The sequence below is a fragment of the Colias eurytheme genome, chromosome 5 (assembly GCF_061535395.1).
Source record: "Colias eurytheme isolate Ceu_HAF_F1 chromosome 5, ilColEury1 Martin Lab GWU primary, whole genome shotgun sequence".
Lineage (NCBI taxonomy): Eukaryota > Metazoa > Arthropoda > Insecta > Lepidoptera > Pieridae > Colias > Colias eurytheme.
Window position 1 is genome coordinate 7,639,754 of NC_142984.1, and position 24,508 is coordinate 7,664,261.

Genomic DNA, 24,508 nt, shown 5'->3' on the forward strand with positions numbered 1-24,508 from the left:
TAAAACTTTTTAAGGCTTCTATTAAACGGGAATCCTTTGTTTTAGAAAATGTTAAGAGAAAGTTTCTATAAATTTCTAATCATTATTTATTTCCAATTTTTTGTAAATAGGCAACATTGTTAGAATATTAACACTAGTTAATGTTAATACGTCTCTCAATATCGTGTGTGTAAAAATTTGGTGTACAAATTTGGAAAATATGCCTCAAATAAAATGGTATTATGAAATATTATAACTCATATTTCTTCTGAAATTAGAATTTACGTTATGAATACTATTTTTTTTATACATAGAAATTTATTATTTATTCAAGTCACAATGCCTGAACGGATCGCAATTTAATTTAGCACGAATATAGGCTATTTTTATCCGTGTACCACAAGAATTTAGCCGCGGGCTCTAACTAGTAACAAATATATTATACTAGAGGTAATAAGTTACATACAAAATCAAGTTACCACTCAATTACAACCACACATAAAAGACTTTATCAAATCGGATACAATTTGGCATACAGATAGTTTATCACCTGGAAAACAAATGATTTTCGACTAAACCAGCAAATTCCAAATACAGTATTACAAAAATCGGAATAAACGTTGAAACAGTGTTATAAGTAGAAAGTTACACGGATTTCTTTCGTTCAATTTTTGCAGTTTATCCGCATCGAATACAGGATTATCGCGAAATTGTTTTTGTTCTGTATAAAGAGATTATGAGTTATGACGTTGTTCGGAGTTTTGTTTAATAGTGGTTTTTCGTTTACGCTAGCTGTTAACTAGGTCAATGCCTGCTACTAACGTTGAATACCTAAGTATGTTTAATATTTCTTTTATTGGCAATTATGTTAAATTTTCGTCATTCATGTTATAGTTTTATATGAATTTAGTGATAGAGACCCCAAAATAACATATATTCATATATATGTTATTTTATTATATATTATATATTCATATATATGTCATTTAAACCAAAGGAAACATATTCCTTTGGTTTAAATGTCCAGTCTTTTGACTTTTCGTCTTTCGTCTTTTGAAGGAAAATATACACGAGATATGTGTGCAGGAACTTAGAGTGGCACACACCTTAATTTCCCAATACAATTTTTTTTTGGAAAAATTATTTTAACTTCTTGGCTCTTTTTATTCGTATGAAAGAAGCCCATTTTCCCTACCTACCATGCTATCGAAATTCATTCAATCTCCTTTAGCGATTAAAGTCTAAAAATTTATAAAACCGACCGCTACATTCTATTCATACACGACATTGTGTTTTGAAATAATTTATTACTAACTAGCTTCTGCCCGCGTCTTCGCCCGCGTGGTGTTTTGATAAAAGGTAGCTCTCTCTTCTTTCTCAGGGTCTAAAGATTGTTTGTGCCGAATTTCATCAAAATCGGTTGAGATGTTTAAGCGGGAAAGCGTAACACACAGACAGACGGATAGACAGAGTTACTTTCGCATTTATAATATTAATAAGTAGGGATTTAAGGCTGCTTATATTAAGTAAAGGCATTTAACTATTGTTATATTAAAAATCACAAGTAGGTATGTATAATATTCAAGCAATTTACTACGAACATTCTCCAATACGCCTCTACAATGCGCTTGTGTGGAATGCTATGTTTTCGAATCATCACTAGATATATAATAGTCCTTTGTCACTTTGAGAATTGTAGTTTCGAATAATAGCCATATAAAATTGAAAGAAAAAAAATTAAAACATGCATTATTTATAAATGAATGCAACTGATCGAAACTATTCAATTATTATTGAATAATATAGCAGATATTATAGGTGGTGTTATTATATTGTAGTCGTTAAGAATTATTATTTAATTGTGCTATTATTATAATAATAAAACATAGTATGGCATTGAGAGATTTACATCTCTGTAGTCTATCTGATTGTATCTTGTAATGAAGAATGCCGATTCGTATTGTTCTTTTTAAATCATCAACCTGAATACCAAAACTATTCAACATTGAAATAAACCAAAACAGCTACACATGCCTATCAACATACACCAGAAAATGTTTACATCCCTAACCCAAAAACCAAAACATCTATTCCTTTCACAAATATACCAGAATATGTACTCATATCATTAACTTTACCACGAAATGTGTTCATAATTTACTTAAAGCTATAATAACTAAATAACACTAAGTACATTTAGCGGTCGCGAACTTCATTAAAGCCGGCAAAGAGGAATTTTAACATAATTCACTACTTGTATTGTAGTCGGCGCGCGGTAATATTTTCACCGGCTCTTTATGAAAGCACGATTTTTCTTAAATATTTATAGCAATCATTTATAATACTAAATAAAATTCAACACCCATTTCCATATTATTTATAACTCGCATTTGTCCGAGCGGAACGGTTATTTGTTTAGACTTTAGAGTATAATAAGAAGTCGTTATCAACAACTGTTTTCTTAGTTAGAGTTGAATTATTCTAAACAATTAATCGTAAAATAATTAAGTAATATTTTGGATAAATAGGTAGGTGAATAATAATTTTACACAGCAAATTTTGTATTTATAACAAAAATTTTAATAAATAACAAGTTAAATAAGAGGCCTTGCAAAAAATACAGTGGGAACGATTTATTTGTTTTCCTTTGAAGCTGTAGCGTGTAAGCTAAATTTCCTTGAATTTAAAACGAAATTAAAGAAAGCAAAATAATATTATTATTTATTACGTTTTAATAATTTATATTTTTGTTGTTTCAGTTCTCAGCAACACTGATTGCATTGCTGTCTATTCATGTAGTGGATGAGGGGCATGCTGTGAATCCAAGTAAGTTAAATGACCAAGTTATTTTAATAAGCATAAAATTCGATAATTGCCATTGAAAAAAGAATTTTCATGTTTTACTTACTAAATAGTACTAATAAATAATAATCGTAGCATGTGCGTATTGCACAAGCTACGGTTATTATCAAATAGCATCGAATTTTTTTTCAGTTTGTTTCATCACTGAATGATACTCAGGACTAAAGCGCGTCACACACGGTGAAGATACTAAATTTCTATATATTTTTTTTTCTATATATATTTCTATATAATAATATTTTATGTTAAGATTATCTAATATAAAATATTACAGTATCTTAAGGTATCCGGTATCAGCGTTCTGACCATCATTTTTCTTTTTGTCATTGCGTACTATGACCCCTGTAGAACCGCTATCCTGTTACAAATGACCCGAAACACTGACACAAAATACTTGTCGATAATAACATACGAACCTAACCTATGAATATACATAAAATAAGTACTAAAAGCCCTACAGCATTTAATCCACTCTTAAGGCATATTCATTTAAGTAATTTACTAAAATGTAATATCAGAATGACTCAGTAATACCACATAATAACCTGTTAATAACACGTAAGTGCTACGGAGTCGTGATAACGTATTAAACTAAAAGCTTCTTCACTTCATATTTCTGATTTATTAAATCTTACTTCACTACTTAATCTTTCGCGGATGTAATATTGAAATGTGGTTCGTAATACATTATTTATATGAAATGGTGGGATCAAAATGTATAACGTTTTTATGAAAAGTTGTTCTATAAATGTTCTTTTTTTATAAGCAACTAGCTTACCGCCCGCGGCTTCGCCCGCTTTGTCTAAAACCTAATAAACTTAAACCTTCCTCTTGAATCACTCTATCTATTAAAAAAACCGCATCAAAATCCGTTGCCAGTTTTAAAGATTTAAGCATACAAAGGGACATAGGGAAATAGGGACAGAGAAAGCGACTTTGTTTTATACTATGTAGTGATGCTTTTTTTTAACAAAACTCTATTATAATAATTCAAACAGATACAATAACGATTGTATTATACTAACTATTGATATTGTGATTCAACTAACTATTGATAACTATTAACTATTGATATTGATCATCTTAAGTAGGTGCTTTAATATGAGATGCATACCAATAATATAACCAATTTACCAGTAAACCAATAACTAATAAATTATAATCAATGCCATGATTAATATAGTTTTCGGAGCTACTTACAGCGCCCTAGAATCCTTCAAATCCCGGATAATTCTGAACTGTATTAGACATAATCAAATGCACGTGAATATTCATTGGTGCTGGATTTGAGAATATTAAGCTTCATCGAGGGCGCTTAAGTTAGGGAAGTGTCGATATTAACCTATTATGGATATAACTAATAGAGAGAATGGGCATTTCTACTCGTTATAATAAAAATTTATTGAGCGGTATAAGAGAGCGCTACTGTGGTTTTAGGAGGCCGGTTCACATTTGTGTTCGGCTTTGCGAGGGAATTTCGTAGGATTACTGTAATCCAATATACTAGTTTTACGAACAATCTGTGAAAAAATACTGTGTGATGTGCCTTTCATATAAATGTGATGAAGAAATAATATGGGCATAAAAACAGATACATTACAGAAGCCTCAGATTATCTAAACGGCACTTAAACATTCATTGAGATACAACCAAATACACAGATTGATGTTAGTATAAATATGTATTTAAAAGAAAATCGCTGAATGATGTTTCCACAGATTATTTTACATCAAGATATATACTGACCCTTTTTATTAAAATTCTAGGAATTCCTTAAAATATGTCTTTGAAAAAAGATGAAACGAGCTCATAATATAAGGGTTACCTATATACCTTTACTCTTCATACTACCGGCACGTTTTTGAAAAATACTTGTCTATCAAAGTACTTGTCTTTTATTGAACTATTCCTCTCTATTCCAAATTATTGAAGCTTAAAGTAAGCTGCGATGCAACAAGCAATCCCATCTTGGACAATCTCTCTCTCAAGTGCTTCGTCAAGTTTAAAATCATAAATATCATTTTAAACACACACTCGACATAAATCCAAAAGTTTCTAATAACAGAGAGTGCCTCGCTACAAATAAAATATGAATGTCGGCTGTGTAATGCTTTTTCCTAGTCTACAGTCGCTTATAATCCCGGCTTTCCGTTTCGTGTCAGTCCTTTTATTAAAATTCTATTCTTTGATTCTACTGAGAGACTTGACATTTCTTAATAAGTTAAGCCTGCTCTAGTTGCAGTAAATCGTCTATTGGATTGGCGTTTTACAATTATTGAGATATTTATTCTGGTGTGAAAACAATTTCTAGCAGCTTTTCTTTTCTTTCTTTCTAGAAATAGTAAAAGCAAAGAATTTTAATCTGAGGTAAATAATTATCTACACTAATATTATAAAGCTGAAGAGTTTGTTTGTTTGTTTGAACGCGCTAATCTCAGGAACTACTGGTCCGAATTGAAAAATTCTTTCGGTGTTAAATAGCCCATTTATCGAGAATGTTATAGGCTATATATCATCACCCTAAGACCAAGAGAAGCGGAGCAATGCGGGTGAAACCGCGGGGCACAGCTAGTTTATGATAAATGTAAATACAATTTTCGGTGAAAATACAATGTCTCTAAATTATTGCATGTCCGAAGCCAGAACATGTCACTAATAATTAATTTTTAAAATATTGTTTATATATTTTATGACAATTATTATAATATGATGTATATACTACAGTGTTAGTATGAATTTGTTACTAATAATAAAAAAAGGCGTAAAATTTTGAGCCGCTCCGTGTAACTTCGGACCTCTAATCCATAGTCCAACATGCCACGCTTCGCATATACCTTTCAAATATCAGTTATATGTAAGTGCATGGATAAAGTTAGTCGATGCTGAGGTTATTTATTGTTGCGTTCGACCGACTGACTCCGGAAATTGTGTGGGTTTGATCCCAGCCCGGTTAGTTATACTTAACGGTTGTACTGTTTTCAATTTCGAGTTTAGTTTGCGAGTGTACGAGGATTTTCTGTATCCCTGATTAAATGCATTTTGATACAACTATTTCTCTTGAAGGGAATTTTGATGTGTTGTTTGGATGTAACGATTTGTTAGACGATTGAAACAAAATATCATTTATTTTTATTAAAATATTTATATTGTTAGTTTATATTTCAAAGTTAGATATATAGTTTTAGATAATTGTAGAGTAGGCGCATATATATAACGTTTTTATTATGAAGTTAAATTCAATCCTGCTAATATTATAAATGCGAAAGTTTGTGAGAATGGATGTATGTGTATGTGTAGTTATGTATGTTTGTTACTCTTTTACGAAAATACTACTGAATCGATTACAATTAAATGTAGCACACATATAGAGGGTAACTGGAATTAACACATAGGATAGGTTTTATCCCGGAAATTTCACGGGAACGCTAACAATGCGGGTTTTTCTTTGAAAACGGGAGCAAAGCCGCGGGCGGAAAGCTCTAGTACTCTATAATATCACATGCAATTATTTACTGGTGTCAATTCAAGAACAAAGGATAAAGAATTTCATACAAAAAGTACATATCTACGCAGTATTTAATAAAATATATAATACCAAAGGAGACATAGAGCGGATGAGTAAAATTTAGTACCTAGGGAGAACCCCGGTTTACACGTAACTTTTGACACTTCTTAATTTATGTATATGTAAACTTGTACAGTATGTTTTAATCTTGGATTTAACTATAACGTTGTTAATTAAAGATTCAACGATATGTTTAAATCATATTATTTATTGCATAAAGTTGCATAGTATAAGAAGGTAAGTAATGATGTCTTGAAAATTAGGAAGAGTTAGAAAGTAGTCTGAAATCTGTAGCTATAATTATTTGCGATTAAAATTTTTCTTTATCTCTCTTAATAAAAAGATAAATCGCGATCTGATCAAAAGTAGAAGCTTATAAATCTCGCAAGTATTTGATTGAAGGAACAGCTAGAAAAGTTTTAAACCTATGTTTCTTATTGAAGGCAAATTGAATTAAATACTGATTTTGTGGTCAAGCCATTTCTTACCTGTTATACATTAAATGTACACAACAATCATGATTATCTTTGTACAAAAACAATGTCTTATTTCATAGTGGACCAAGAAACCCAAAGCATTCATTAGACAAAGCGTTCAACTCCATACTACACAATATGTAATATGTTTAGTAAATTTCTTGCGCTGGTATTTCTAGTGTAAGGGAACTCCAAGATAAAGTTTCGGATTGAAGTACGGTGCAGTACAAAATTCGCTTAGCTCGCTTTCAATATCGTGAGCTGATTTCTAAACTTTTAGCTCCGTCAAGCGACACGCAATTGAGATTGATTAGATTTCCTTTGAAACTTATTAATGTTAGCGTTAAACTTGAAACTTTTATAATATAGCGTTAGTGAAATAATAAGGAAGTTTCAATTGTGAACATGAAAGCTAATAAATTGAACACAATACACTTACAAAATACATACGATTTATAATAATAATTGAATACGAACTGTTCTCACTCAAACAATGACTTTAGTATAACAAAGGTCGAAGAGTATCTTTACTTAGGACCACCAACTGAACAAGATTGCTCCTAAGCTGATTCAGCTCAATTCAATTCTATCGTTTATTTCATACTGCATATTAATATTGTTTCTTTTCATAGGTTGTTCGTGTATCCGCTTCACGTCACCACAAGGCAAGGAGCGGGGTACTTTCAGCAGCCCGGACTACCCTAGCCCGTACCCACATAAGCTCTGCTTGCTGTATACCTTCCTTGCCCAGCCGCATCAGATCGTTGAGCTTGTGTTCTCTGAATTCGACGTCTATAAGGAACATCTTGAGTAAGTTTCTATTTTCTAATATGTATTATATTGTATCGATATAATTGTGTTGATATTGAAAGGAGATTAATAGCCAGCTTTATAACTACGTAGGTCTTTTTAGTTTATCTGTCAATAAATTTACAGGTGGTGAATAAAAATGCTTAAAAAGTTTGATTTATGAGTGTAATTCAATCACACCTGAGTAGGTGACTCAAGAATATTGAAATATCTATTTTATTCATAACTACAGCATATCAAGTGAAGTGTAGTTTTATTAAATCTTCAATTTAAATGCTCTTATCAATTACTCGAGTAGAAGTAATCCTGATTTAATTTACGAGTAGCGAGGACCTCTTTATAAACCGGTCTTTGAACTCGTAATCCTGCTTCGCTGATTATCGCAATGATTCCTACTTCAGATGAATATATATCATCTTCTTCTTCTTCTTCTTTTTAGCAAATGGCAACTCCCGATCCCAGTGAGGACGGATTCTGCCAATGTCAAGTTTTGAACGGATGGTCAGTTTAAGTTAATGCTCATGTTTAGCATACTCTGTGCTAAGGAAAAATCACGATTGAGATGGTTCAGTTTTGTTTACTCACAGATTTCTTACATGGAGCTGTATAACCTGACAAAGAACAAATATTAGTTATAGACAACACAACACATCACAAAAGCATAACATAAAATAGATATAGGTACTTGGATGGGGTTCAAAATTTTATATTGTTAAAATTGATAAATTTTGATAGGATATTGACAAATGAGGTAGGGACAAGACAAAGTAAACACTTAAAATTAGTAGGGAGGGGAACATCTGGGGGGAGGATATCCAGAAGTGAGATACGAAGCTTTGGGCAAACAAAGAATAAATGATCGTAACTTCCCTCGTCTAAACCACACTCACAGATAGAATGATCACGGACATGAATTTTAAATAAATGGGTAGGAGTGGTATTGTGACCTAAACGGAGGCGGCAAATGGTGGAAACAGTAGGCTTGTCTATATTAGGGAAACGGAAGAACCAGGGCTTACATGGAATTGAGGGTTGAATATCTCTATAAAATTTCCCTTTAGTAGAATTTTTCCACTGACTGTTCCATGTATAATCCAAACGATCCTTAGAAAGAGAAGAGAGATCATGGGCATAATTGTAGTAATGTTCGAGAGTACCATGTTGGATGGCTGATTTAGCCAAAACGTCAGCTTTCTCATTGCCTATAATACCGGAATGGCTAGGAATGTGTACTAGATCTACTTGAAGTCCTTTCCTGAAACAGTCATAAAGTGTGGATTTAATAAGAAAGATAATAGGAAATTTAGACTTAGAACGGAAAGGGTTAGAAGTAATAGTCTGAAGGCAGCTGAGAGAGTCTGAAAAGATTACAGAATTTTGGAGATTATGAGAGTTGATAAAATTCAGAGCCTCCAGGATAGCCGTGGCTTCACCTGTGAAAACAGAGGATTGAGGGGGACATTTAAATTGTAAAATAGTGTTAGAATTATGGTGCCATACAGCAACCCCTACAGCAAGATGTTTTGCCACTTTTGATGCATCCGTGAAAAAAAGATTATAACCACGCCAGTGAGAGGCAACCATAAAATTAAAAGCAACATTAGAATCGGGAGCATATTTTTGAATACCACAACTCAAACTAAGGTTGGGGTTAAAAACTAAAGCATGAAACGGAGTTGAATATAAAGGATGGATACTAAATTGGCATGTTGGATCCGGGAGGCGATTAAATTTAATAAGGCTTTTAAGTAGGCATGGAAAATCAGATGGCCGACGGAGATTATTTAAGGTGAGCATGTGAAGGAGATTACGGATTTTAGGGAGAAGGGGATGGGAAGATAATTGAATTAGCCGAAAGAAATATTTGTCTGCCAGATATTGCCGGCGGAGAGGTAAGGGAGGGTCAACACATTCCACCTGGAGGGCATTGACTGGGGTAGACTTCATAGCCCCTATAATGATTCGCAGACATTTGTATTGAATTCTATCCAATTTTACTATAGCTGTCTTATTACAAGGTTCTAATATGAACGACGCATAATCCAAATGACTCCGAATGATAGCATTATATACTAGTTTTTGACAATATGGATGTGATCCCCACCAAACACCAGATAAGGAGCGTAAAACATTGATACCCTTCTCGCACTTTTGAGAAATGTAGTTAGTGTGAGCCATACCATTCAACTTTTGGTCAAGCACCACCCCTAGAAATTTAATCTTGTTGACTACCGGGATTGAGGAGTTTTCAAGTAGTATAACTGGCTGTGGTATCAAACGTTTTTTTGTGAACACAACTACATTGCTTTTGCCGGGCGATAGTGACAAGCCATGATCGTTCATCCAATTCTCCAGATAAGCTAAAGCACTGTTAAGTCTGAAGGTAATCACATCCATATTCTCTGACGAAGCATATAGCGCTATATCATCTGCGTATTGCAAAACACTACAATAAGATGGGATAGCTTTATCCAAATCCCAGGTGTAGATAGAATATAGTAATGGACTCAAAACGGAACCCTGAGGGAGTCCCTTGAATATAAGTCTAGTAGATGTATCTTTAGAAGAGCGTACCTGTATTGTCCTCAACATTAATAAGTTGAAGATGAAATGTATCATCCTCTCAGGCAAACTCAGCTGTAACATTTTCTGTCTGAGCACTGGAAGAAGAACATTATCGTACGCTGAAACTACATCCAAAAATACACCCACTAGGTACTGTTTGTTGTGAAAAGAGGAGCGTATGTCAGTGGTTAAAATACTAAGACTATCCAGCACACTTAAGCCTTTTCTAAAGCCAAATTGAGAACTAGATAGGAGGCCCCTATTTTCGACAAGCCACTCCAGGCGATTTTTAATAAGGTGTTCAGAGATTTTGGCTAAGGTAGAAGACAGTGCGATTGGTCTATAGGAATTGGGGCTAAGAGGGTCCTTGCCGGGTTTAGGAATAGGGATAATAAGCTGTGTTTTCCAAGAATCGGGAATGATAGCGTGTAAAAAGAAGATATTAATTAAATTTAGAAAATAAGATTTAGTCTGATCGCCAGATTTGCAAAGAAAAGAATATGGTATACCATCAACCCCAGGGGATGAGTCTTTTAAGCCGTCAAGAACCGTAATAAGTTCTTGCAAGGTGAAAGGGCAATCCATACTGTCGTGCGATACTACATTATGGGGAGGACAGGGAAAATGGTCAAAAGAGGGAACAAATGGTGGGGATAGTTTGTCAATAAAATCATCAATCCAAATATCTGAATTGTTGGATATTCTATTTTTATCATTTAAAGCTCCACGGAAACGCCGAATACTATTCCACATCAGTGATGGTGGTGTTTTGGGAGATAAGTTCTCACAGAATCGAATCCAGCCCTCTTTCTTCTTTTTAGATAGCAGCCGTTTAGCGCGTGCTGCAACTTTCTTATAATGAATAAAGTTCTCATTCGACATAATGGAATTATAATTTAATTCGGCTTCTTTACGCTCTTTAACCACGTTAGTACACTCATGATCCCACCAGGGAGGAGATAGCTTCTTAATAGACGATGTGGAATAGGATTTCAACGGAAAGGATTCGGAAGCAGTGGCATCGAGACAGTTGACGAAAAGGGAATAACATTCCAGACAATTCTCAAGAGATGCATTTGGGAGGTTACTTATTTTGGACTCAAGGGAGTTAGTAAATTTCTCCCAGTCAGCATTACCTAATTTAAATTTGAGCAAAGGTGGAAATGTTCTAGTGGGAACATGGACTATGCGGGAGCAGGAGATGAGAATTGGAAAATGATCACTGCCATGGGTAGAGGAAAGTGTAGAACATGAAAAGGAAGGAGCTAAAATGGAAGAACAAATAGTTAAGTCCACTACAGTGTTAGGGTTTTGTACTGGGGAGACTCTCCGTGTAGGTAGGCAATCGTTAATAATACACATATTCAGATCTTCAAAGAGGTCAACCAAAAGGTATCCAAAGGAGTCGCACATGTACGAACCCCAAGAAGTATGGTGCCCGTTAAAGTCACCCATAATAAGGATCGGAGGAGGGAGAGAGGAGATGATTAGGGAAAGCTCAGGAATAAAACTAGAATGGGGATGAGGGATATAAACACATAAGACAGAAATATTAGCAACTCTAGCTGCAACTGCATTAAAGTTACAGCCATGGTGGGGAAGTGGAATGTGTGAGAAGGAAATACTGTTATTCAAGATCAGAGCGCAGCCAGCATAACCATCAGCTCTGTCATCTCTAAGACAGGAATACCCTGGAACCCTAAAGCGAGAACCGGGCAATAACCATGTCTCTGAGATAGCAAGAACCAGAGGTTTATGATTGGTTATCAAATCGAAAATCTCATGCTTCTTGGGACGGATACTCTGAGCGTTCCATTGTAGAAACACTAGATCCATAATTAAGAATTGATGAGAAGCGGGATAGTCTTTGGGCAACGTTGGACGGTAACTGGTGGGGGTAAGAAAGTAAAGTTTCTATAAATGACAAACACATATTAAGAAGATGTTCATCAAAAGGAGGAGAAGAGCCTGTATTAGGGAAAGCACAACCATTGGAAAGGGAGGAGGAGGGTTCACGGATGATGGATTGATGTACAGCTTTATCATAAGACTTACCAAGAGGGGCGCGGGAACGTGGGGTCTGAGTGACAGTTTTTCTATATGAAATATTAGGAGTTGATTGGATAGGAGGGTTAAATTGGGAAGAGGGGAGGCTTTGGGAGTTCACAGATAGTGTATTCTGAATCTGGGTATTCTCAGCGTAGGACCTACGTGTTGATGGGATGACTTTAGAAGCCTCCTCAAATGATATCCCTTCGGATGCCATTAATTGCTTAATGGCCTTTTGTCTGGATTGCTCAGGGCATTTCTTATCGGTTGCATAATGCTTACCAGTACAGTGAAGGCATGTTGCATTAGATTCTAGAGTTGGACAAGAGTCACCCAAGTGGGCCTGTGAACATTTGAAACAGCGTTCCTTGGAGCGGCATTGATCGCGTACATGTCCAAACCGACAGCATTTATAGCATTGAACTGTAGGGTATTGGTATACCTCTACTGGCATGGAATTAAAAAGGCAGTAAATTCTGTCTGGGCGAACTTGGCCCTGAAAGGTCAAAACAACGGTTTGAGATGGTGACCATGAAGTAACACCATCTATTCTAATTTTTTTATTAAGCCGTCTGGCTTTCAATATTTTGCCTCTTCCACCTGGGAAATCCACATGGCTGATAAATTCTTCCATAGACCACTCCGTAGGGACACCTTTGACAATGCCCATACGAGTGATGTGAAAAGTTGGAATGGAGGCTTGGTAATTTGAATCTTTAAGAGGGGGGAAATTTATAAAATTATTTGCGTCACAAGCGGTATTGAATTGTACAGAAATTTTATTTCGTCCAATAGCTTTAACTCCATCTTTAGCAATATTAGCTACTCGATTATTGTATAAGAATGAACCAAATTTAATCGGCCTAATAGTTAGACCCGCCGCAGGATCGGCCTCTGTACGGGACACATAAACAATAAACGGACCACTGTCATTGTCGGAATATGTAATGGGATTAGATAAAATGGGATCCACATATAAACTTTGAGAGGATGCGATCGCGTAGTTAGTAGCTGTTACGTGTCTTTTAGACGGGATAATATCTGTATCAGCAACGGATGGCTCTGACCGCTGTCTTTTATTACTTGTGTGCTCCGCTTCCATCACCTCACCCTGGATGTCAGGAGGTTTACCAGGGTCGGGAGGATCAGGATTCATGATGGGTGAGGAAAGTTAGTAAATAAACGCTTACCCCAATATATATATAGAGACAATCACAGATTTGGTTATCACTACCAGTTTACACTAAAAAAGAGTGTTCTCAACAATTTAATTAACAAAAATCTCAATGGCACGTGTTTTCTCCGACACAACAAAGATCGAAAAAAAAACAATATATATCATAGTATTAATATGACTTGCATTGATAACTATAAAGTACCGCTTGCTCATTTGGCCACACCGCAAAACTTAGTAAAAGCAGCCTACTTTCTAGCGTAATTTATCTTCGATATAGATGGCAAAAAGCTAATCGGCGGCATGACATCCGCCAAACTTCGACACCGAGATTACAGAAGTTGGCCACTTCTGGGCCGCTACTTATAACTTACGTGACGATGTGATATTAATTAATTTCCTAACTTTCTTTTGAACTTTAATTGGAATGTATGGAGAAGTTCTGAATAACTTGTTTGCGAAATATAATTAGATTATGGTGTAAAGCTGGAAATTTGAGAGTTAACGGAGTATTTCTTTTGATTCGCTTTGACTTCCTTGTTCATAAAATTCTTGTTTATACGTTAAAGGAGCATGTATAACATGACATCTTAAGAGGCAGAATAATATACAGTAATAAAGAATAGCTGTGACTGTTATAGGTCTATTGTTTTATTGTTTATATGTACGGTCTTTGAACTCGAGAAGTATGTTAGCATTTTTTTTAATTATACACTTTATTCTAATGTCCTGGAGATGTGTCCTGTATTTATTAAAGCACAGGTTAAAGAGAGTAATTAAATAGCTTTATTTAGCGATAATCTTCTGATTTCATGATAATTTAAACTTTGAGTTAAAATTGTTAAGGCTATATTCGTTGGGAATTAATAAAATTTCATTTTAAAGATTTCATATTGACTCATAAAAATACTTATACCTAAGATAATGAAGGTTCTTGGACAAACCCAGCCATTTCGCCTACTTCTTAATTATTCCTTTACGGTGAAATCTTTGACTTTTAGGTCAACGAGTTTTTCCTTTCCATTTTCCGCTCATTTGCCAATGAAATCGAGTGAATTAATTTGGAGATCGTATATTCTGTTTGAGTGTAATTGTATTTTATTAAACAGCTTTGCAGCCGATTTATAAATATTTTCTGATAATATTTAATGTTCTTTATTTATGAAATCAGACTCGTTGTGTTTGGTTTTCCGTGAGTGGGCTTGATAATACATTTAGAAATAAACCTTCTTACTGATTTAAAATGTGTTTTTATTTTATTTAATACACTGATTTGTAACAATAGACAATCTTATTTTTTTATCATATGCTTATTAAAAAAATACAACTGAAATTATTATATTACTAAGTAATATTAAATCCGTAATTTAATCGTAATGTAACTGAACTCTAAATTACATTGGACTCTCTCGGAAATAATAATTTGTAATACGAGTATTGTGGTTGATGATTTGTGCGATAAATGTGAAAATGTATAGGTTAACATAATATTAATATTTATAAATCGACTAAGTATATTCATAAATCTCATATCCATTGTTGTATTTGTTATAAAATGTTATGTACAGGTTTCTATAATCGTTCTATCTATATAATCGATCGGTTTCTATCTATATAATCGATTTTATAGTAATCGATTATATAGATAATAATTTTTCCATAAAACAAATCGTACAATTTAAAAATATAATATGCAAATTACTATTTGTTTGATATTTACAATTAGTTCTTTAATAAAAATCACTTTCGTTAGCAATTTGCTTTTCGTAAGTAAGGTTTATTCTGGTTTTTCCTTAATTTAATATAAAGCTACATATACATTGCCACAAAAACCATTTCTGCGAGTACTGAAGGTTTCTTAGAAATAATGTCCACATTAAGATCCAGCGACCTTTTAACACAATCCAAGACAGGCTCTTCAACAAATTTCGTTATATAAAATGTTATGTTACGTATTTTATTGTATATATTTGTATAAGTTACCATCTTTGTTTATACTAAATCAATGTTAATTTGTAATACAAGATCGCTTTCGAAAGATTCGAAAGAAATCAGAAGTGAACGGATAATAATTCAAAATATACTAGAGTCGATTATGAAGATCTACCCTATAGCGGCTATAGCACACATACACCCAGTTATAAAATAAACACAATAATTCTAGCAAATTACAATCGGATACAAGATACTGCATCTGTCTTCATCTCAAAAACAAATGGCATTGATAAGGAAATTACGTAATTTATTCTCTACACCAAAAAGCACGCGCTCACCCAAAAATGATCTGCAGAATCTCAAGGAAAAGGCACTCGGCTCTCATAAACCGTCGTCATAATATTTCAACAAAAGGGTTAATTCAATTAACATTAAACCAGTCAAGTGCTATGAGGTTCTATGACCTTATAACGTTTTACCATTCATGTCTTTGAATATAATCTTCATTCAATAAATTAGGTCAGAAATGTTTGATCTCGATTCAGATTGCGATCGTGACACCGCATACTGTTACATGCTTGTTACATGACATAATAAATACCTATTTTACGTATTATGCGTAATGAACCGTCTGATATTTATTTATGAGATAATAATGTAGTTTTATTTTAATAATATTTATTTATGGTTAGCTTGGTAACTTCGTAAATAATTCAAAGATATTTATATCTGAAATGAGATTTTTTACGGATTTAAACCTCGATTTATATAGGTAGCATGTTTTTTATTTGCGGCCAACATCTTTAAATTATTTATGTTGCGAAATAAACGCTCCACAGTGATCGGTTTAACAACAGTTACTCTATTATAGACAAATTCTTAGGATGATTTAAAATAACTATTACTCTCGGAGCAATTAACAAGCCTGGAGAAGTAACAATTAATTGAACGTTTCTTATATAGTGGCTCTCTTTTATTCAATACCCTTATTAATGCGATAGAAAGAGACAACACACTGTTATCGGCTTGGCATTCAAATCCACATGTAGCCACTTTTTGTTCTAAAAAGGTAGTGCTTGCCACTTTATCGAATACTAAAATATCGATAAATAAAAAAATTAAGTTATAAAATTGCTTGAAGATAATTTAAGATCCTTTTAATTTTGAATTATGGATAGGTAATTCCAAATTTTAAGATTCGTTTAATTTGGAATTATTCATTTACGATGCGTATTGACTGCCTTGCATTGTATGGTAGTGGTATGTATAAAAAATATTATTAGGTATTTCGGTTTCGATTGTTTTTTATGGTTTCGTAAAAAGGTACGTATTTTTTCCTGTTTTCATAGATTCATTCATAGAATTATACGGAACCCTTCGTGCGCGAATCTGACTTCCACCTGGTTGATCTTTTTACAAATCAATAATCGTATCCTACTAATATTATAAAAGCAAAAATATATAAGAATGGACATTTGATATTCTTTCACGAAAAAACTACTGAATGAGTTTTTATGGAACTTTACAATTATACATATTATAGATTAAACATCAGAATAACATATAGGCTACAATTTACCGCGGGAAAATAACTCATTCCCACAGGAAAAAATTGGTAAAAGTTTAAAATAAATTGCTTCAAATAAAACAAATAAAATTTAAAAATTTTTTTACAACATTTTATTTCGATACTTAATTAACAAATTACAATATTTATTATTTAAAATAGATGCCACCTTAAACTTGTGGCACAGCATCTCTGCAAAGCACTTTACTTTTCTTCCCGTCTGATTCGAAATGATTTGAACAAGGCCGAGAATGTTTTGAAGGCTTCCAATTTTCCCTTTGCTATATCTTTAACCCAAACATCTTTTAATTTTTCTCAAGCCAGATACCTGCAAATAACAATAAAATCCATACTTAAATACCTTTTTTTTCTCCTAACTTAAAGCAGTATTATCAATGAAGTACTTCGTACCTACTCAAGTATCGATAATTGCACAACACTATGGAAGTTATATTTTGCATTTTTTCTAAAAACTAAGCTGATTATGATTTCATTTCAATGATTACGGTTAGATAAAACATAGATGATTATGAAAATAACGTAAATTTACTTATTTATAATACAATTAACAAAAAAATTGATCAAAACACTAACCTGTGAAAAGACAATTTCCAATCTTCATCCGATTTCCCAGTACTACGGCTTTTGCAGCCGTGAACAACACAAGCCATGTAATCTTTAGTAAATTATCTTTTCAGAAAATAACTTAAGAAACTAGAAAACACGTTTTTCACTTCAAAAACAATAATTAAAATCACCATGCGTTAGTGACCAGACTGGTCACTAAAACAAATTTCAATGAGCACATGTCATTTCAAACTGTCGAACTGACATATATCTATCCTCTTTTTTCGCATGACATTTTGCCATAAGCCAAAAAGGCCAAACTAGTGCTTTATTGTTCAATTAATTGTTACTTCTCCAGGCTTGTTAATTGCTCCGAGCTATTACTTCACAGAAACGTTTTTGTTATCTATCAATTGTATTGAATTCATAGATAGAGTTTTGAGAGAATTATTCAATGAGTCGATCCCATTTCATGTAGCATGATAGCAAATTTTCTTTATTTGTTTTCTAATTTAGTTTTTCAAATTTCTAAGACATGTTGTAATGTAACACTTAGCTATGTAAGATAACCTATATAAAATCACATTTAAAATCCTGAAATACGAGTAAATTTTATTGAGAAACATCTTACAAAACCTTCTTAATATGTACAAAATTAATACATTACAGTCACCAAACAAACTAGTGAATTAAACTGTAAATGTAGCAAAGAGTCCTTGGGGTACGATTTTTCGTGACCCAAAAACAGTCTCGCGATTCCTCTGCATTCCCGAATCTCTCGTTTAGACTTGTTTTGTTTCCAAATTACATGAATGTCGAAATTGTTTTGCGTGTTACAACTTATATCTAAATAGGCGTAGTTCATCGTAATTATACGAGGAGGAACACTTTAAAATTTTCAATTTATATATATAAATCTCGTGTCACAATGTTTGTCCTCAATAGACTCCTAAACCACTTAACCGATTATAATAAAATTCGCACACCATGTGCAGTTCGATCCAACTTGAGAGATAGGATAGTTTAAACATGTAGGTACCACGGGCGAAGCCGGGGCGGACCGCTAGTTATAATATGTAATTTATCTACACCTACAAATATTTTAAAGCTGAAGAGTTTGTTGATTTGTTTGAAGACGCTAATCTCAGGAAGTATTGCCGATGAGACCGATTTGAAAAATTATTTCGGATTTAGCCTATTTATCGAGGAAGGTGGGTATATCATCACGCTATAACCAACAGGAGCGGAGCACTGCGGGTAAAAGCGCGGGGCACAACTAGTTATAATATAAAATCTCAACTATACTTATAGTTTATAGTTTAGATACAATACTTATTACTTAGTAATGTAATACAATAGTTGCAATGTAATAGAACTTCAAATATTTCGTGATTACTTTAGTTTGTTATTGATATGTGTTAATTTATTGAAGCGCCAAAATAACGTTTAATCAATTTCGGCTTCAAGAATATTGGGTTAATACATTAGCTAATTTTGGAATTAATGTATACGTACGGCTACTTAAATTGCTTTTGTATATACTCTTATAACTAATATAATGTACTTACTTAAATTGTTTTCGTGTTGTTACAAGACCAAAACTACCTACTAATCGTATTGTAATTTTCCTGCGAATTATTAGCAAGTGTAAGAAGTTACCAATTATTATTCGTTTTCATTTGTTTATTGTTATCTAGTTAAAATTGAACATTTACCTACTTGAATTATAACTTCGCTAATTGCATATTCAAGTAATTATGCTTATGCATGCGTAGGATAAGCCTGTTCATTTTTCATCGCGGTAATTAATTTCAAATAATGTTTAACTTACAAAGAGTTGTTAACTAAAATTTATAAAGTTTATTTCTGAATCCGTTTCGAGTATACTTCGCGAAGAAAAATACGATTCTCGTTGCTTCAGGACTCAGGTACAAGTCAAACAAAGCTTTTATTCTCATAATAACCTTAATAATGTCATTTGAGTTCCAAACAAATATTTAAGTCCCTTAAACAAAGATTAGCTCTTATATTCTTGAATAGGCATAATATATTGCAACGGTAAACATATTACAGTTGTAGGTATATATTAATAGTTCGTTAGTAAATTCTTATGATAAGGAACTGTCCTTTTAGAAATAAAAGACAAAGGAACGCGATTTATTCATTATTTTCTTTAACCCGACGTTTCAACCACATGACAGTGAGCGTGGTTAATTATCTTTGATTTATTTTTTTCAACACAGGAAATGAAAATGTTCTTTTATTTTTTTTATACGCTGTACTGTCTTGAACTAACTTTTCAATGGTTTGCTGTCACAAAGAGATTAATGTGTGTATAAAGATATATTTTGTCTAGACTTTTGGACTATATTTTTTGTTTATTCAAACTAAAGTGTATTCGAATAGAGAGCCATTAAATTTATTTCCAAGAAAAATAGGTGGTATTTTATCCCACCTTATTAACGTCTGTTGGATTGCATTGTAATCAAATACGATTGCTCTTTGACCTTTAAAATCAGTCTACTTCATAAAGAACTTTATTTTTTTTAAACATTGTATTTTAGCAATATGTTGTTACTTTAAAGCTGTTAAAAAATTAATTTAATCCTACTTTTTATAGAGAAAAACATTTTAACTTACTTATTAACTGTACGTTATATGCATAAATAACTAATGTTTTGCTCATAAACATATCGACTAAATAGAAGTGACATAACAGCCTGGTTCATATTTCATTAAACCAACATGACCTAAATACATTCGTATTATGTTGATATGGATATGAAACAGATACAATATTAGCACTAGGCTTAGTTATATCAAATACATATTTATATATGTATAATGGGAGCTCTTCATAACTTTAGCTTCTTTATATTATATGAAAAACAATTTACATCCCAATGTAGTAATTATATTTTAATTGCTTTTATGTCGATTGACGAATTTGTCAATGTTAATAAAATCTATAATATAATCACATAATCAGTGACCTGTCAATTATTGTAACATGTTTAATTTTCTTGATTGTAATAATTATTTTAAGCATCCATTTTGTTCGTGGATAAAATTTAACATTAAATGCAAATAAACATAATGTATATACATTTTCTGTACCGCTTGTTTAACAGAGCGTTAAGTATCCATTTTTACGCTTAAATAAGTATGTTTTAAAATAAAATCCCCAAACATGGTCTTTATGCAAATATATTGTTTGGATTCGCGGATATATTCAGTGAGCTTTTTCAATCCGAATACACATAAAGTTACTGTAGTGATAATTCGACTATCCTGAATACTGTAAAAGTAAAATTGATTGATACTTTTATTAAATTACAATTTATAAAGTACAAAACTATAATTATAGTGTAAATATATGTGTTTTACGTGATTAATTGTATTCATATAAATGAGTTTAGGAATAAAAAATCGATTAAACTTCATTGCCTCGCACATTTATTGATTTATTTAGTATCTATTAAATCACAGTCGTTAAGTCGAACGTGGTAAATAAAAGAAACAGAGAAACAATATAAATCTTTTAAATCATTCCTCTAATAAAAATCCATGCAGCTGACGCGAGTTCAATCGCAGTAATAAAAACAAAGCACGAAATACGAGTGAAGTAATATCGCTTCCAAATTCTAAATCGAACAGAGAAAATGCAAAACAAAATGGCAAAAGATTGCATGATATATTCAACTTTGTTTGGATTGAGTGCTTGATGAAAAAATGTGTAAGTGAAAATAAATGATAGATAAATGATTAGAGAATGATAATAATAGGTTTATCAGGGACTATTTTATGTTAAAAGTCTGTCTAGTTCTAGCAATGAGCAAAAACGTCTTTGGATAAAACGCTATGATATTATAGAGCTCATATTTATATTATAATACACCTAAAAGTGCGTATTTGATACAATATAATATGTCTATACCAATTCAATAAGACCTTAATTAAATACGCAGAAAAATTTAGGTCGTGAAAAGCGAAATAGCGAAATTGAAGTCGTCTCTCCGTGTAAGTAATGAAAAACATGAGTCGCCGTATAAACGGCTTGGCAAATACGCATCATTGGTGTTTCTCCAGTGTCGGTGGAACAAGAAATATCGCACATTCACTGCTCCATAATTCAATATCCTGCGCAATTTATTCCAAAGGTCGATTCGTCAAGAGTGTTTCCTTCGAGCTTTCGACTCCCATATTACAGTATTACGGACTCCCTGTGAAGTTAAAACAAAGTGATGTATTTTGCCCGCGCTCGCACGCCAGAATATAATGAGCGTTATTCCTTTCCTCGTATGGTATCATTGTGTGTATCCATTACTTTTAGTAAACTTTAAAATGGGAACAATATATTTTGCGAAATAACGCGCGAGTTCGAGAATAATGTTGATTTGGCTTGTGAATGTGTATTTAAAAACAGTACTGCGAATAAATATACTTACAGCTTCGTTATTTAATAAATATATTATGATTATGATATGAAAGGTTATGTAAATTGTGTAAGCCCAAAATCTTTGTATGATAATATCGAATATCATTGAATATAGTATTTGGGGTAGCTTATAATACCATATATCCCGTCTGGTCGTCTATCAGTCGAACGGAAGACCCAAGGGTTCTCAATTTAGTGTACTTTCAATAAAGGTCTCATTGATTTCAATAACGGTGGTATCCATTCATATTATCGTGACTTTATCTCAGACCTCTCCATATTTCCTACAATTTATTGAGGTACGTATTGCGGTCTATCGTTCTTTTACTTTACAAATATCTTTGTTTGTTATAACGTATTATATTATCTTTTGAACCCTGAGCCGTATTTCAAGTTGATACGCAGGGACTTTCGCCTGTTAATGATCATTTAAAGAAGGTAATCTAAACTTCTATACTTAATATTATAAAGCTGAAGAGTTTGTTTGTTTGTTTGAACGCGCTTATCTCAAGAATCTGGTCCGATTTGAAAAATTATTTCGATGTTAGATAGCACATTTATCGAGGAAGGATATAGGCCATAATATTATCATCACGCTAAGATCAACAGGAGCGGAGCAATGCGGGAAACCGCGGGGCACAGCTAGTTTATAATATTTTAACATTTATAATAAAATCAACCAATCAATTTTCTTATATTTATAATTTAAGAAAAACTTGCACGTGCTTGCAGTTCATTGAAGATAATATTTTATTCATAGATTATAACGTACAAAATCCCGGTGACCCATTTATTAATATTTTGCGATCTCTCTTATGTCTAAGTAAGAAGAGGACTATTTTTATTTATAAACCTAATTCGGAGTTTTCTCTCTATTACAGCTCAAGCAAGGCACAACTAGGGCCTAATATATTTTAAAATGAAAGCTAAATTAACCGTCCTGTCACACAAAACAAAGACCACATCACACTGTTCGACTCTATTTTGTAAAAGTGATCTCACACTACACGTAAATTCCTTCCTTTTAAACATGCACGAGCGCAACCTGCAACTAAACAATTGAATAAATTTACAACAAAGGTTTTATTTGTAGAATGAAGATTTATGTTGCACCTTTAGTAACTATTTCGAACTGTTTAGATTTCAATTAATTCTCATGTAAAATTAAGCTCTAGTATCACTTTCTAAACGGAATGAATGTAATTCGAATTTATATCTCCAGCAGATTTTATCAGTAGGTACAGGAAAATATTCTTATCTATTTTACGAGTGAATTCCTAAAATATAGAGTGCTTTTCCAAATTAAATTAATATTGTGTAAACTTTAATATGATACCATCAGAATGATTTCTATTCACTGTATAAAAAATCAGGTTCGCATATAGACGAATAAATATTAGATATACAAAGAAAAAGCTTACATTTTTCAATGTACTTCAACTGCACTGTAATTTATGTATGAAAAAATAGTACCCAATATATAGATAATACAATATTTGTAATGTCTGTAACCTAAATAAAAACCACTGTGTACTTTTTGAAGGTCAAACCTTTCATATTGAAGAACTCGCTACAGGTCATTAACTCTGGAGCTGAGTGTGCTCCATATAGTAGCAATCGCAATAGATCAAGCTGATCGCTTCGATGTGAGCGTGATTGACGATTCCTCCTACAAAAACATTAACGAAAAAGCGAAAAACAATACGTGATATACCCTAAAGTATATACTCCTTAATTATCACCAAAACACTAGACCAAAAGTATATTCTCTAATAGGAACAATCTCTAGATCAATTGAAATTTAAGCCACATTTACTAGACCAGGCCACAAAGGAGTGAAAATTATTAAGTCTTTGTGGGAACACTAAAGGAGTAATTATTTGTGGAGCAAAGTAAGCTCTTAAGAGTGGAACATTACAGAACGTCTTGTATGTAGGTACTTACATTTATATACAGGACAGACTCGCCATTTCTTGCATCTAGCTCGATGATATTTAAATATAGTTATGACAAAATTTAAGTACATTTTCTAGGAACTAGGATACCTAAAGGAAAGCGTTCTTAGTGTTAATGGGACGTGGCGCTATAAAGACTGCTTTTTATGCGACATTGCCTTGATGATGTTGTTAGTTTCGAACAAGTATAGTTCCGCAGTTTATAAATTGATCTAATATAACAACTACTTCATTGTTATATCTAACCTAACTTGTTAAACTATAAAATACAGTTTAAGCTATGTATAGAAAGCTATTTTAAAATGTAATCGTTACATCAATAATTTAATTTTAAACAAACGTTTACTGTAATAATATTGATATATCGATATATTATTGATATAATATTGATATATTGATATAATATTGATATATTGTTTTGCAAAGAAACCATTAATTTTAAACAATAAACAACAAATTTTTACTTCAGTTAATTTCCCAAATTATCTCACAAAATATAATAATTATGTATAATATGATTAAAAAAATATATTATAGAAGTTTTGTATAGAAATTGTAAAGAAAAA

General features: G+C 32.6%; 2 protein-coding genes across 2 annotated transcripts in view; one reads left to right on the plus strand and one right to left on the minus strand.

The window, feature by feature from the left end:
• Sol1 (CUB domain-containing protein Sol1) overlaps positions 1 to 24,508 on the plus strand; it is a 214,667-nt gene that overhangs the window by 46,187 nt on the left and 143,972 nt on the right. Inside the window, exons 3-4 of the mRNA XM_090102022.1 lie at positions 2,739 to 2,805; positions 7,515 to 7,692. Coding sequence (XP_089958148.1) covers positions 2,739 to 2,805; positions 7,515 to 7,692 — 245 coding nt within the window. The remainder of the gene's footprint in view (positions 1 to 2,738; positions 2,806 to 7,514; positions 7,693 to 24,508) is intronic.
• Positions 12,038 to 13,630, minus strand: LOC149908544 (uncharacterized). The gene has a single exon (XM_090102170.1). It carries the CDS (start codon positions 13,460 to 13,462, stop codon positions 12,038 to 12,040), a length of 1,425 nt encoding a protein of 474 aa, XP_089958296.1. The 5' UTR covers positions 13,463 to 13,630.

Bases quoted from the DNA above. Each gene is read 5' to 3' on its own strand.
- LOC149908544 (XM_090102170.1), bottom strand. From the start codon at position 13,462: ATGAATCCTGATCCTCCCGACCCTGGTAAACCTCCTGACATCCAGGGT.